Raw genomic sequence first — 16585 nt, 5'->3', positions numbered from 1 at the left:
TGTAATGTTATTGTTAGTCTGGATTAAGTGTAATGGAATATCGCTGTGTGTTTATGCTGTGACCTTCCTTAGTATGCAAAGACTGCAAGGAGCTGGGGAAATGGAATGAGGGGAGGGATGGGGGTACAGTCTGCTGCCTCGTCCGTCCTCCACAAACCTCAGCAATGGAGGGGCTGGCTGTAAACCACAATGATTCACTGCTAGTACAGAGCTGGGATGTTATACTTTGTTATGATGTTACCATTCAAATATCTGCTGGCTATTTCATTTCATTTAAAGGGGAAATGAACATGAACACACAGTCATGGTTCCCTTTATACAAATCTCCTGTCATTTTCAGAATGCAGAGCTATAGATTTTGATTGAGATATAGATATATAAATATATCTTGTGAGAGTTGTATCTGCAGAAAACTACAGCAAGTGAGATGGCGCATGTTTCTTTAGAACGCTGCCTCTTAATTTGTGCTAAAATACAAATGGAATTCTCTATATGACAGCTATAATTCCATTTTTGACACTTTGAATTCCATTTTCCATTCTCTTTTGTTAAAACGATAGTCAACAGCCCTGAATTCTCTACCATTACACATTATTTTTTATTGGTGACTCCCTATTGGTTCAGAGAAAATATAATGGTCTTATTAACAAATACATTATAGTGAGTTGTAAACTGTATTGCAGAAAAGCCAGACTGCGACAATAGCTGAATCGAGGATTTTCCCAAATCAGCACTTTTTGTTCCCATTTTCTAATTTGCCTTTCAGTCCACCACCATTCAGTGTTTAAATCCCCCCACGTTAACACTTCGATGAGACATGGCCCCTATATGTGTACTCTAATGAGCTCTGCAGGCTCTGTCTCCTGTACTAGGTCCTACATGTTCAGTAAAGTATTGCAGAGCACTCTGACGCAGAACGCAGAGAGCAGAGCAGCGATGGCTTTCCCGTAACGTTCAACCAGCCTGCAGAGTTAAAGGCAACCGTTACAAGTACAGCGCACACATTGCTCACTCTTGTGCAGCTCAAAGGGTTAATGGTTGAGAAAGTCTAAAAACTCAATTTTGACCCTGCAGTTATTTTTGTGAGCCGCTGTGTCCGACCTTGCAGCCCCCGATCGCTATTTTAATGTTCCTGCGGACTATTTATAAGTCTGTCCTATTGATCTCATCGAAGCAGAGCTTTGTTGTTCTCCGTGTCGTTCATTTATTATTCATGCCCAGGTTCCAGTAATGCCTTTGGATTCTGTCTCGTTCCGTTCCGAGTATTGAGCAGCAGATCCATCGCAGTAAATGTATTTCTTTCCCATATGTGAATATTTTGGCATGTCCTGTTATGCTGCTTTTCAAATCTTTGGGTAAATAATGATAGGACGTGCACAAATATTTAGTATTCTGCTGTCATCTGATTCCCAAAATAGCAGACCATGTTTTCAACTCACAGAGCATCTGTGTTTGGTTCCAAGTTTACGATTATTTTCATCTTTAATGTAAAGCCCTGCGAGTGCGCACCAGGTCATACATCCACTCTGACTTCTAGCTCATCACATGGGGGTAAGCGGTGACAACTGAGCTGTGCCCCCGATTATTTAACCCCTCACGCTGCTCTCTGAGTGGCAGCTGTAGCTATTGGGTCTCCTTTTCAGTCCGTGATGCATTGATGCATTGTAGAAGCTACTTTTGTTTGAACCCGTACGTTTTGTTATGTAATGTGCATAGGGTGGAGGCCTTTCTCATTATCATTAAGAGGGTCTTGAAGCTGTCATGACTGAACAGAACCAACAAGAATTTATTGGCCTTATCTTATTAAAGTATTTCAAAGTCTGTAATCATTTAAAATCTGTTCATGCAGTAGATATGAGATGTTTTTCTCCAATACTGTACAGGCTCATTCAGCCCCTGGCATTGAAAGGGTTGAAGTCATTTTTTATTATTATTCTCAAGTTATGGCTGCACCAAAGACCGTGAGAAATTACAGGGTGGGGGGTTTGTAAAGGGGTCAGCATTTCTCATGGGTCGCCTGGCTTACAGTTGGCTGAAGGTGCAAATGCCAAACACATCTTTTTCCAAACAAGCATTGGGCAAACAGAACAATAGAAGAGGGGGGAGTAAAAATGTATATATCGGGAACGCAGACACAGGCAGCTGGGTGACGGAAAAAGAGAAAAGGGCACAGCAGGGGTACGAGGGACAACAAACAGGGGGAGAGAGAGGATAGAGCAAACAAGGAGAGACAGCCCATGATAGGCAGTTATGTGTAGAGACCACTGATTATAGACAGCTTTATACAGAGAGTGCCAAGGATATGCAACTACAGATAAAGAGAGCAGGATAGCAACATGCAGAGACAAATAAGGATAGACCGCATCATATAGAGACAGCTGTGCATAATCATCTACATATAGAGTGCTAATAATTGACAGCTACATATAGAGACAACCAAGAATAGATTGCTACAAGTGGAGACGGCTAATGATAAATTGCTACCGATAGACAACCAGAGCGGCCTACAAATAGTGCCATCTGAGGGTAGACAGTTGTAGCAAAGGATTGACAGCCAAGGATAAGCTAAACATTCGGAAAAGATTGACATCTACTGGTTGAGATAGCCAAAGAATAGACTGAAACAGATTGTAACATTCAATGATAGACCGCTACATAGAGAAACAATTTAAAATAGACTACCACAAATGGGATTTTACCTATACCTGGGGTTTACTCACTAAACACCGAAATGTAGTAAATACAGTGTAAAATGTGGAGAAAATAAGCTGATTTTAAAAGTTATCCAACTCAGCGATAGTGACAGCTCAGCTGTTTTACACGGAATTTTGCAATTTGCTTTTCAATTCACTACAAGTCAAGAATAAACCCCTATTTTCTATCCTTGAAAACTTATTGATACATTGTATCAGCGCTCTGGAATATGTTGGTGTTACATAGTGAATTTATAAAATATGTTTAGTCCAATCAAAGCACAGCTGCAAGAACAAAGCTACAAAGATGTTCAATAAGAGGCTACTTGTAGATATACATCTTTAAACAGGTTTATCAAACCGTCAACAATAATTCCGAGAATGCTATTACTTCCTGGGAGTTGCAATTTTGTCAATGATCAAAGGCGCGCAAAAGAGATGACACTTTACCCCATCACCCTGCAAGCTAAATATTAACCTAGAGGACACAGAGACGCTTTGTACAACAAAGAATTAGAAGGGTGTGCTTAGGAACTTTATTTTAAAGTGTTAAAGAAAATGTTCTTCTAATCCTGGAAAAGTGAAACATTTTTACATTTGGCACTATTTGGAATAATTCATGTTTTGATTGACATGAACTGAACTTCTGTCATAATTTGAGATTACATTGCCTTGGTCAAATGAATTGAAGCTATACATTTAGAGATTGTGATACCTAGAAACATGGGAGTGTCCCTTTAATAATATAAACCCACCCAGTATAACTGTAACCTAACCTACACAGTGCACCTAACGTGTGTGGGAGCCTGGAGTGTCCCTTTAATAACATAAATCCACCCAGTATAACTAACTGTAACCTAACCTACACAGTGCATCTAACATGTGTGGGAGCCTGGAGTGTTCCTTTAATAATATAAACCCACCCAGTATAACTAACTGTAACCTAACCTACACAGTGCACCTAACGTGTGGGGGAGCATGGAGTGTCCCTTTAATAATATAAACCCACCCAGTATAACCAACTGTAACCTAACCTACACAGTGCACCTAACGTGTGTGGGAGCCTGGCGTGTTCCTTTAATAATATAAACCCACCCAGTATAACTAACTGTAACCTAACCTACACAGTGCACCTAACGTGTGGGGGAGCATGGAGTGTCCCTTTAATAATATAAACCCACCCAGTATAACCAACTGTAACCTAACCTACACAGTGCACCTAACGTGTGGGAGCCTGGAGTGTCCCTTTAATAATATAAACCCATCCAGTATAACTAACTGTAACCTAACCTACACAGTGCACCTAACGTGTGGGAGCCTGGAGTGTCCCTTTAATAATATAAACCCACCCAGTATAACTGTAACCTAACCTACACAGTGCACCTAACGTGTGGGAGCCTGGAGTGTCCCTTTAATAATATAAACCCACCCAGTATAAGTAACTGTAACCTAACCTACGCAGTGCATCTAACGTGTGTGGGAGCCTGGAGTGTCCCTTTATTAATATAAACCCACCCAGTATAACTAACTGTAACCTAACCTACACAGTGCACCTAACGTGTGTGGGAGCCTGGAGTGTCCCTTTAATAATATAAACCCACTCAGTATAACTAACTGTAACCTAACCTACACAGTGCACCTAACGTGTGTGGGAGTCTGGAGTGTCCCTTTAATAATATAAACCCACCCAGTATAACTGTAACCTAACCTACACAGTGCACCTAACGTGTGGGAGCCTGGAGTGTCCCTTTAATAATATAAACCCACCCAGTGTAACTAACTGTAACCCAACCTACACAGTGCATCTAACGTGTGTGGGAGCATGGAGTGTCCCTTTAATAATATAAACCCACCCAGTATAACTGTAACCTAACCTACACAGTGCACCTAACGTGTGTGGGAGCCTGGAGTGTGCCTTTAATAATATAAACCCACTTAGTATAACTAACCTACACAGTGCATCTAATGTGTCCTGAGCACACAGCTAGGTATTGGGAGTGGAGTGGGTGGAGGAAGTTTATCTTTGTGACTGAATGGGTAAGTATTCAGGGTGAATGGGTAGGTTTTCAGGGTGAATGAGTAGGTTTTCAGGGTGAATTGGAAGGTGTTCAGGGTGAGTGGGAAGGTTTTCAGGGTGAGTGGGTAAGTGTTCCGGGTGAATGGGTAGGTTTTCAGGGTGAATGGGAAGGTTTTCAGGGTGAGTGGGAAGGTTTCAGGGTGAGTGGGAAGGTTTCAGGGTGAGTGGGAAGGTTTCAGGGTGAGTGGGTAAGTGTTCAGGGTGAGTGGGTAAGTGTTCAGGGTGAATGGGAAGGTTTTCAGGGTGAGTGGGAATGTTTTAAGGGTGAGTGGGAAGGTTTTCAGGGTGAGTGGGAATGTTTTAAGGGTGAGTGGGAAGGTTTTCAGGGTGAGTGGGAAGGTTTCAGGGTGAGTGGGTAAGTGTTCAGGGTGAATGGGAAGGTTTTCAGGGTGAGTGGGAATGTTTTAAGGGTGAGTGGGAAGGTTTTCAGGGTGAGTGGGTAAGTGTTCAGGGTGAATGGGAAGGTTTTCAGGGTGAATGGGTAAGTGTTCAGGGTGAGTGGGTAAGTGTTTAGGGTGAATGGGAAGGTTTTCAGGGTGAGTGGGAATGTTTTAAGGGTGAGTGGGAATGTTTTAAGGGTGAGTGGGAAGGTTTTCAGGGTGAGTGGGTAAGTGTTCAGGGTGAATGGGAAGGTTTTCAGGGTGAGTGGGTAAGTGTTCAGGGTGAATGGGAAGGTTTTCAGGGTGAGTGGGAATGTTTTAAGGGTGAGTGGGAAGGTTTTCAGGGTGAGTGGGTAAGTGTTCAGGGTGAATGGGAAGGTTTTCAGGGTGAGTGGGAATGTTTTAAGGGTGAGTGGGAAGGTTTTCAGGGTGAGTGGGTAAGTGTTCAGGGTGACTTGGTAAGTGTTCAGGGTGAATGGGTAGGTTTTCAGGGTGAGTGGGTAAGTGTTCAGGGTGAATGGGAAGGTTTTAAGGGTGAATGGGTAGGTTTTCAGGGTGACTTGGTAAGTGTTCAGGGTGAATGGGAAGGTTTTCAGGGTGACTTGGTAAGTGTTCAGGGTGAATGGGTAAGTTTTCAGGGTGAATGGGAAGGTTTTCAGGGTGAGTGGGTAAGTGTTCAGGGTGAATGGGAAGGTTTTCAGGGTGAGTGGGTAAGTGTTCAGGGTGAGTGGGTAAGTGTTCAGGGTGAATGGGAAGGTTTTCAGGGTGAGTGGGAATGTTTTAAGGGTGAGTGGGAAGGTTTTCAGGGTGAGTGGGTAAGTGTTCAGGGTGACTTGGTAAGTGTTCAGGGTGAATGGGTAGGTTTTCAGGGTGAGTGGGTAAGTGTTCAGGGTGAATGGGAAGGTTTTAAGGGTGAATGGGTAGGTTTTCAGGGTGACTTGGTAAGTGTTCAGGGTGAATGGGAAGGTTTTCAGGGTGACTTGGTAAGTGTTCAGGGTGAATGGGTAAGTTTTCAGGGTGAATGGGAAGGTTTTCAGGGTGAGTGGGTAAGTGTTCAGGGTGAGTGGGAAGGTTTTCAGGGTGAGTGGGTAAGTGTTCAGGGTGAGTGGGTAAGTGTCCAGGGTGAATGGGAAGGCTTTCAGGGTGAGTGGGAATGTTTTAAGAGTGAGTGGGTAAGTGTTCAGGGTGAGTGGGTAAGTGTTCAGGGTGAATGGGAAGGCTTTCAGGGTGAGTGGGAATGTTTTAAGAGTGAGTGGGTAAGTGTTCAGGGTGAATGGGAAGGCTTTCAGGGTGAGTGGGAATGTTTTAAGAGTGAGTGGGTAAGTGTTCAGGGTGAATGGGTAGGTTTTCAGGGTGAGTGGGAAGGTTTTCAGGGTGAATGGGTAAGTGTTCAGGGTGAGTGGGTAAGTGTTCAGGGTGAGTGGGTAAGTGTTCAGGGTGAGTGGGTAAGTGTTCAGGGTGCTGGATTGAATAGGCAGACTCACAGGATTTCATGATAAATGGATAGGTTTTCATAGTTGTAGATTTTTGAGGGGATGAACATATTAAGAAAACTTTATTTTTGGTTCCAATTCCAGTTAGCAGACGTTAATCACATTTAATATCAGCTACATTCATTTTAAGGGCTCTGTAGCTGGATAACAATTCCCTGTATTTCTGCATTTCTTTAATATGTGAAAGGGTGTAGACTTGGTCTCTCCATCCCCTACCAGACCCCAGTATCCACACCCTTTGTGGCATAAGAGTTTATTTTTGGTTTGTGTGACTCATAGCTCCATTACCACATGTACTGTGCACATGCTGTCCTGGAAATGTCTGTGAGTCTATCTACACCAGTAAGTCATTCGGATGTTTATTGCCAGTAGGTTCTCCTCACCTCCACCCCATGAGCGTGGTGTGAATTAGTGTGCAGAGAGCTTCCCAGAGGGTATAAAAATATCCTGGATCCTGACAGCAGGCATGAGGGTGTGGTACCGTGAATCATAGCTGCTGATGGACAGGGCATCACCCACTGTCTTACTAACAACATTGCCCATTAGTGACTGTATCGCCCACTGTCTTACTGACTGCATTGCCCTCTGTCTTACTGACTGCATCACCCACTGTCTTACTGACTGCATCACCCATTGTCTTACTGACTGCATCACCCTCTGTCTTACTGACTGCATCACCCTCTGTCTTACTGACTGCATCACCCACTGTCTTACTGACTGCATCACCCTCTGTCTTACTGACTGCATTGCCCTCTGTCTTACTGACTGCATCGCCCTCTGTCTTACTGACTGCATCACCCACTGCCTTACTGACTGCATCACCCTCTGTTTTACTGACTGCATCGCGCTCTGTCTTACTGACTGCATCACCCACTGTCTTACTGACTGCATCGCCCTCTGTCTTACTAACAACATTGCCCATTAGTGACTGCATCGCCCACTGTCTTACTGACTGCATCGCGCTCTGTCTTACTGACTGCATCACCCTCTGTCTTACTGACTGCATCGCCCTCTGTCTTACTGACTGCATCACCCACTGTCTTACTGACTGCATCGCCCTCTGTCTTACTGACTGCATCACCCACTGTCTTACTGACTGCATCGCCCTCTGTCTTACTGACTGCATCGCCCTCTGTCTTACTGACTGCATCGCCCTCTGTCTTACTGACTGCATCGCCCTCTGTCTTACTGACTGCATCGCCCTCTGTCTTACTGACTGCATCACCCACTGTCTTACTGACTGCATTGCCCATTGTCTTACTGACTGCATTGCCCTCTGTCTTACTGACTGCATCGCGCTCTGTCTTACTGACTGCATCACCCACTGTCTTACTGACTGCATCGCCCTCTGTCTTACTGACTGCATCGCCCTCTGTCTTACTGACTGCATCGCCCTCTGTCTTACTGACTGCATCACCCACTGTCTTACTGACTGCATCGCCCTCTGTCTTACTGACTGCATTTCCCTCTGTCTTACTGACTGCATCGCCCTCTGTCTTACTGACTGCATCGCCCATTGTCTTACTGACTGCATTTCCCTCTGTCTTACTGACTGCATCACCCACTGTCTTACTAACAACATTGCCCATTAGTGACTGCATCGCCCACTGTCTTACTGACTGCATTGCCCTCTGTCTTACTGACTGCATCGCCCTCTGTCTTACTGACTGCATCACCCACTGTCTTACTGACTGCATCACCCACTGTCTTACTGACTGCATCACCCACTGTCTTACTGACTGCATCACCCACTGTCTTACTAACAACATTGCCCTCTGTCTTACTGACTGCATCGCCCATTGTCTTACTGACTGCATTTCCGTCTGTCTTACTGACTGCATCACCCACTGTCTTACTAACAACATTGCCCATTAGTGACTGCATCGCCCACTGTCTTACTGACTGCATTGCCCTCTGTCTTACTGACTGCATTGCCCTCTGTCTTACTGACTGCATCGCCCTCTGTCTTACTGACTGCATCACCCACTGTCTTACTGACTGCATCACCCACTGTCTTACTAACAACATTGCCCTCTGTCTTACTGACTGCATCGCCCATTGTCTTACTGACTGCATTTCCGTCTGTCTTACTGACTGCATCACCCACTGTCTTACTAACAACATTGCCCATTAGTGACTGCATCGCCCACTGTCTTACTGACTGCATTGCCCTCTGTCTTACTGACTGCATTGCCCTCTGTCTTACTGACTGCATCGCCCTCTGTCTTACTGACTGCATCACCCACTGTCTTACTGACTGCATTTCCGTCTGTCTTACTGACTGCATCACCCACTGTCTTACTAACAACATTGCCCATTAGTGACTGCATCGCCCACTGTCTTACTGACTGCATTGCCCTCTGTCTTACTGACTGCATTGCCCTCTGTCTTACTGACTGCATCGCCCTCTGTCTTACTGACTGCATCACCCACTGTCTTACTGACTGCATCACCCACTGTCTTACTAACAACATTGCCCTCTGTCTTACTGACTGCATCGCCCATTGTCTTACTGACTGCATTTCCGTCTGTCTTACTGACTGCATCACCCACTGTCTTACTAACAACATTGCCCATTAGTGACTGCATCGCCCACTGTCTTACTGACTGCATTGCCCTCTGTCTTACTGACTGCATTGCCCTCTGTCTTACTGACTGCATCGCCCTCTGTCTTACTGACTGCATCACCCACTGTCTTACTGACTGCATTTCCGTCTGTCTTACTGACTGCATCACCCACTGTCTTACTAACAACATTGCCCATTAGTGACTGCATCGCCCACTGTCTTACTGACTGCATTGCCCTCTGTCTTACTGACTGCATTGCCCTCTGTCTTACTGACTGCATCGCCCTCTGTCTTACTGACTGCATCACCCACTGTCTTACTGACTGCATTTCCCTCTGTCTTACTGACTGCATCGCCCTCTGTCTTACTGACTGCATCACCCACTGTCTTACTGACTGCATCACCCACTGTCTTACTGACTGCATCACCCTCTGTCTTACTAACAACATTGCCCATTACTGACTGCATCGCCCACTGTCTTACTGACTGCATTGCCCTCTGTCTTACTGACTGCATCGCCCTCTGTCTTACTGACTGCATCGCCCTCTGTCTTACTGACTGCATTGCCCTCTGTCTTACTGACTGCATCGCCCTCTGTCTTACTGACTGCATTGCCCATTGTCTTACTGACTGCATCGCCCTCTGTCTTACTGACTGCATCACCCACTGTCTTACTGACTGCATCACCCACTGTCTTACTGACTGCATTTCCCTCTGTCTTACTGACTGCATCGCCCACTGTCTTACTGACTGCATTGCCCTCTGTCTTACTGACTGCATCGCCCTCTGTCTTACTGACTGCATCGCCCTCTGTCTTACTGACTGCATTGCCCTCTGTCTTACTGACTGCATTGCCCTCTGTCTTACTGACTGCATCACCCACTGTCTTACTGACTGCATCGCCCACTGTCTTACTGACTGCATCACCCACTGTCTTACTGACTGCATTGCCCTCTGTCTTACTGACTGCATTGCCCTCTGTCTTACTGACTGCATCACCCACTGTCTTACTGACTGCATCGCCCACTGTCTTACTGACTGCATTGCCCTCTGTCTTACTGACTGCATCGCCCTCTGTCTTACTGACTGCATCACCCACTGTCTTACTGACTGCATTTCCCTCTGTCTTACTGACTGCATTGCCCATTGTCTTACTGACTGCATCGCCCTCTGTCTTACTGACTGCATTTCCCTCTGTCTTACTGACTGCATTGCCCATTGTCTTACTGACTGCATCGCCCATTGTCTTACTGACTGCATCGCCCACTGTCTTACTGACTGCATTGCCCTCTGTCTTACTGACTGCATCGCCCTCTGTCTTACTGACTGCATCACCCTCTGTCTTACTGACTGCATTGCCCATTGTCTTACTGACTGCATCGCCCATTGTCTTACTGACTGCATCGCCCATTGTCTTACTGACTGCATTGCCCTCTGTCTTACTGACTGCATTGCCCTCTGTCTTACTGACTGCATTGCCCTCTGTCTTACTGACTGCATCGCCCTCTGTCTTACTGACTGCATCACCCACTGTCTTACTGACTGCATCACCCACTGTCTTACTAACAACATTTCCCTCTGTCTTACTGACTGCATCGCCCATTGTCTTACTGACTGCATTTCCGTCTGTCTTACTGACTGCATCACCCACTGTCTTACTAACAACATTGCCCATTAGTGACTGCATCGCCCACTGTCTTACTGACTGCATTGCCCTCTGTCTTACTGACTGCATTGCCCTCTGTCTTACTGACTGCATCGCCCTCTGTCTTACTGACTGCATCACCCACTGTCTTACTGACTGCATTTCCGTCTGTCTTACTGACTGCATCACCCACTGTCTTACTAACAACATTGCCCATTAGTGACTGCATCGCCCACTGTCTTACTGACTGCATTGCCCTCTGTCTTACTGACTGCATTGCCCTCTGTCTTACTGACTGCATCGCCCTCTGTCTTACTGACTGCATCACCCACTGTCTTACTGACTGCATCACCCACTGTCTTACTAACAACATTGCCCTCTGTCTTACTGACTGCATCGCCCATTGTCTTACTGACTGCATTTCCGTCTGTCTTACTGACTGCATCACCCACTGTCTTACTAACAACATTGCCCATTAGTGACTGCATCGCCCACTGTCTTACTGACTGCATTGCCCTCTGTCTTACTGACTGCATTGCCCTCTGTCTTACTGACTGCATCGCCCTCTGTCTTACTGACTGCATCACCCACTGTCTTACTGACTGCATTTCCGTCTGTCTTACTGACTGCATCACCCACTGTCTTACTAACAACATTGCCCATTAGTGACTGCATCGCCCACTGTCTTACTGACTGCATTGCCCTCTGTCTTACTGACTGCATTGCCCTCTGTCTTACTGACTGCATCGCCCTCTGTCTTACTGACTGCATCACCCACTGTCTTACTGACTGCATTTCCCTCTGTCTTACTGACTGCATCGCCCTCTGTCTTACTGACTGCATCACCCACTGTCTTACTGACTGCATCACCCACTGTCTTACTGACTGCATCACCCTCTGTCTTACTAACAACATTGCCCATTACTGACTGCATCGCCCACTGTCTTACTGACTGCATTGCCCTCTGTCTTACTGACTGCATCGCCCTCTGTCTTACTGACTGCATCGCCCTCTGTCTTACTGACTGCATTGCCCTCTGTCTTACTGACTGCATCGCCCTCTGTCTTACTGACTGCATTGCCCATTGTCTTACTGACTGCATCGCCCTCTGTCTTACTGACTGCATCACCCACTGTCTTACTGACTGCATCACCCACTGTCTTACTGACTGCATTTCCCTCTGTCTTACTGACTGCATCGCCCACTGTCTTACTGACTGCATTGCCCTCTGTCTTACTGACTGCATCGCCCTCTGTCTTACTGACTGCATCGCCCTCTGTCTTACTGACTGCATTGCCCTCTGTCTTACTGACTGCATTGCCCTCTGTCTTACTGACTGCATCACCCACTGTCTTACTGACTGCATCGCCCACTGTCTTACTGACTGCATCACCCACTGTCTTACTGACTGCATTGCCCTCTGTCTTACTGACTGCATTGCCCTCTGTCTTACTGACTGCATCACCCACTGTCTTACTGACTGCATCGCCCACTGTCTTACTGACTGCATTGCCCTCTGTCTTACTGACTGCATCGCCCTCTGTCTTACTGACTGCATCACCCACTGTCTTACTGACTGCATTTCCCTCTGTCTTACTGACTGCATTGCCCATTGTCTTACTGACTGCATCGCCCTCTGTCTTACTGACTGCATTTCCCTCTGTCTTACTGACTGCATTGCCCATTGTCTTACTGACTGCATCGCCCATTGTCTTACTGACTGCATCGCCCACTGTCTTACTGACTGCATTGCCCTCTGTCTTACTGACTGCATCGCCCTCTGTCTTACTGACTGCATCACCCTCTGTCTTACTGACTGCATTGCCCATTGTCTTACTGACTGCATCGCCCATTGTCTTACTGACTGCATCACCCACTGTCTTACTGACTGCATTTCCCATTGTCTTACTGACTGCATCGCCCATTGTCTTACTGACTGCATCGCCCACTGTCTTACTGACTGCATCGCCCTCTGTCTTACTGACTGCATCACCCACTGTCTTACTGACTGCATTTCCCTCTGTCTTACTGACTGCATCACCCACTGTCTTACTGACTGCATCACCCACTGTCTTACTGACTGCATTTCCCTCTGTCTTACTGACTGCATTGCCCATTGTCTTACTGACTGCATCGCCCATTGTCTTACTGACTGCATCTCCCACTGTATGTTACCTTCAGCCTGTTGGATGATGGGAAATATAATTCATAAAGCATAGCACCCATGAAATATTTTAATTATTCTCTCTACCATTTATAATATGAAGCATATTATGCCCATACAATTTCTGTACATTACTTTTATTAATTTTTATTTCAGAAATAACTAATTGCCTGTATAATATCGAAACAGATTACAAAAACCAAAACAAAAGCAGAGTGTTAATTAAGCATTGCTTTAACAATTAGCAGTGTAGACCAAAATGAGATGGAATGAAAACTCAATTTTCTCCCATCTCAAAAATGTTGGTCTAAATTTGGCAAATCGCGTGACAACTGTTTATTGCATAAAACCCTTTGGATATAAATTGTTAGATTACATTAGATTGTAGATTGTCTGTAACTCTCAGTTCTGCTTGTGGTAAAGGCAAATTGATTCCCATATGTTTGTATACCTCTTTCCAAAACTCCCATTATCGGATGCATTAGAACAAGCTGTTGTTGAAGTCACAAACTAATCTTGGTAGGGTTTGAGTGCTTGGATCGGGGACAGACTCCTGTGGGATTGGAGTGATGCAGTGTACATTTACAATATATTAGATTTATGACCCAATCTTCTGCTCATTGGAGAATTTTAATGTGTTCATTGTGCGATAGGAATTGATATCTGGGCTGAACTTGATGTCTTTGTGGTTTCCAGGAGGAGACATTTTGACTATGTGATGACCTTATGGAGGTTACAGTGTGTTTGGAATAAGATACATTTTGGAAATGAAGATATTAATGTAGCCTTTGTTTACTGAATTAACAATTCTCACCTGACACTGAAAAAGTTAGAGGACTAATGTTTTTTCCTTGTCTTTTCTTTGTGTAGAAGTTGGACACACTCAAGGACCATTGGATGGAAGTCTGTACGCCAAAGTAAAAAAGAAAGATTCGACCAACGGGAGTACGAGCACAGTCAATGCAAGTGGTATTCCTCTCTCTGCTGCACCTAATCACATTGAGCACACTTTATCAGTGAGCAGTGATTCGGGCAATTCAACTGCTTCGACAAAAACAGACAAGACAGATGAGCAAGTGGCTAATGCAGCTGCCAACCAAGGGTTGACACCCGAGGAAAAGCAAGAGCTTGAACGTCTTCTCAGTGGATTTGGCTTAGAAACTGAAGCACAAATGCACAACTTAAATCCCAGCACATCGGCAGCAGGAGGAATGCTGCATGTGGTGCCAGCACAGGTGCATGTCAATGGGGACATAACATCCCCACCAGCTGAACGGGAGACAGACATTTTAGATGATGATCTCCCCAACCACGATGGTCACAGTGTTGGCAGTTTGGGAACCCTGTCTTCTTTTGACGCTACCCCTAATGTAAGTGAGACTGGATACCAGGACTCTCCACGTGTAAACATTTTAACAAACGGGCCAACTTCAATTAATGGCCTAGATAAGCTGCAAAAACTTGGCTTTAATGGCAAAGAGACTATGATTAATGGTGGATATCCCTACAACAATCAGAATATATTAAGAACCGCTATGATACCTTCTTCTCAAGATGTAGGTAGCCACATGAGACCATCAGTATCTGCCCAGGAAAACCTCTCTTCATATCAAATAAACCAACCAGCGTTGACCAGTTGGGGACAGCCCCAATCTGCAGCGGTAACTCAGAAGCACTTATACTATTATGATCCGAATGGGATGTACCGTTCTCAATCCTTCACATCCTCAGATCCAGGAAAGTTTGACACCAATAGTCAGCTACCGCAAGCACCAGCCCGAAGTGTCAGTAGCAGAGAGGCAGTGCAGAGGGGTCTTAACTCATGGCAACAAGGTGGAAGTAGACCCCCTTCCCGTCAACAAGATGGAGCAATGGAAAATCAAGGACTTAGCCCAAGTCCTCAGCCAAGCACTTTACAGACTGTTCCTCAGAGTCACAGCATACCAGAGTTCCCAATGTTGGCCTCACAAAGGGAGATTGAGCAGTCTATCGAAGCACTTAACATGCTGATGCTAGACCTTGACCCTTCATTCTCTCAGCTGCCAAAATCTCAGAGTGTCCCATGTGCCCAGAGAGATGAGAGAACAATGCCAGTGTCAGGGTCACTTTCTGCTCAGCCATCATTGGGTATGTACAGTCAGCCATCCCCTCAGGTGGCTCCACAAAGAATAAACACTTCTTATATCACCACACCGCCTGGCATGGGGCAGAGCATTACCATTTCTTCAAACCAGCCTCATATACCTGCTGAGACAGGTCCCAGAGGATATTCATCAGGAGGACATGATTTGGCTCTACCTGGAGAGACAGACAAGTTTTTGAATAACTACAGGGAACCATATTCTGTTCCAACATTTTCCCCTTACACATACCCATCCCAACAGCCTTCCTCTGGCTTAGTGCGGAGCTACAGCTATGGGATAAGCAGTAGTGCCCCTCCATCCTCTGTTCCACCACTCTCCGCTTTTATGCATGAAAGTCCTCAGCAGATAATTGGGACTTCCACAGTTGGACCTGCAGCCCCCACTCAAATCCCACAAGAAGCTGTGGATGATCATTACAATCTTGAAGGACTCGTGGCTCAGAGGATCGCAGGTAAAACATTTATTTAGTCTTTTATTTCTGCTTAATCTTCACTTTTACTGTTTTAAAGTCTGATATAACTGCTGCAGAATGTGAGCCGGCTGCTAGTCACATCCTTAATAAAACATGAACTACAACATCATGCAGCTACAACTGTGCTAGTGTTCCAAAGCTAGTAAAGGATCACTCCAAGTATAGCAGTATCTTGGTCCCATTACCCAGTAATGGGCCAAACCATTTAGCAACGGTTTACCCTCTTACTTTGGTCCCTGTCAGGCACTTCTGCAGAGCTGTAGAACATTTGCACAGAATTTACTTTAGCCAGCCTGGAACTCTTGTTACATCACCAACAGCCGAGTGGTCAATCTCCATATTGCAATGTTTCATAGCGAAACGCTGCACATACAGGCACGATGACTATTTTAAATCACTGAAGTGGTCCTGGTGATTGGAGTAATCCTTTAAATTCATACCAAACAGGTATGACCCCTCAGCCATCCAATAAACCATAGATCTAACATGATGCATGGACATGGCCCTGTTAATAAACTCTTAATCAGGTGCTTTTTAAATGCTCTGGGTAAATATTTGGATGGTAAGTACATAATCCTTGCAGAGATTGTTTGGTCTTCAGACCACAAACATCACATGGACGACCATTAGGTCTACTTAATGACTGCGTGCTGTCCCCTAAAGCTTCGCACTGGGCGTTCATAGAGTGGTATTACTGTAGACCAAGACCTGAAATCAGTCACAGGACAAGATGCAATCACAATAAATCACTAGTTTATATTTAAAAATGTCCCTTTCCTACACGTGGCATATACACGACTACTTACATCATTATTTCCAAAAGCTTTCTCTTAACCTTTAAACACATATTATCCCGTAGCTGTATGTGGTATCATGAATAATTCATGTTTTAAATGAAAGAGTCAAGGGACATTAAACCCAGTTAAACTGATTCAGCGTATTTCCTTTAG

At 45.3% G+C, this 16585-nt stretch overlaps 1 protein-coding gene across 6 annotated transcripts in view; it reads left to right on the top strand.

Moving 5' to 3' along the window:
* The window catches only part of TNS1 (tensin 1), a 401409-nt gene that overhangs the window by 346387 nt on the left and 38437 nt on the right, over window positions 1-16585 (top strand). For all 6 annotated transcript variants that reach the window (XM_063429252.1, XM_063429256.1, XM_063429255.1 and 3 more), the window contains one exon: window positions 13890-15614. In XM_063429252.1, the coding sequence (XP_063285322.1) occupies window positions 13890-15614 (1725 nt within the window). The remainder of the gene's footprint in view (window positions 1-13889; window positions 15615-16585) is intronic.

The sequence above is a fragment of the Pelobates fuscus genome, chromosome 8 (genome assembly GCF_036172605.1).
Source record: "Pelobates fuscus isolate aPelFus1 chromosome 8, aPelFus1.pri, whole genome shotgun sequence".
Lineage (NCBI taxonomy): Eukaryota > Metazoa > Chordata > Amphibia > Anura > Pelobatidae > Pelobates > Pelobates fuscus.
Note: the sequence above shows the minus strand (reverse complement) of the source record. Positions and strands in the feature narration are given on the sequence as shown.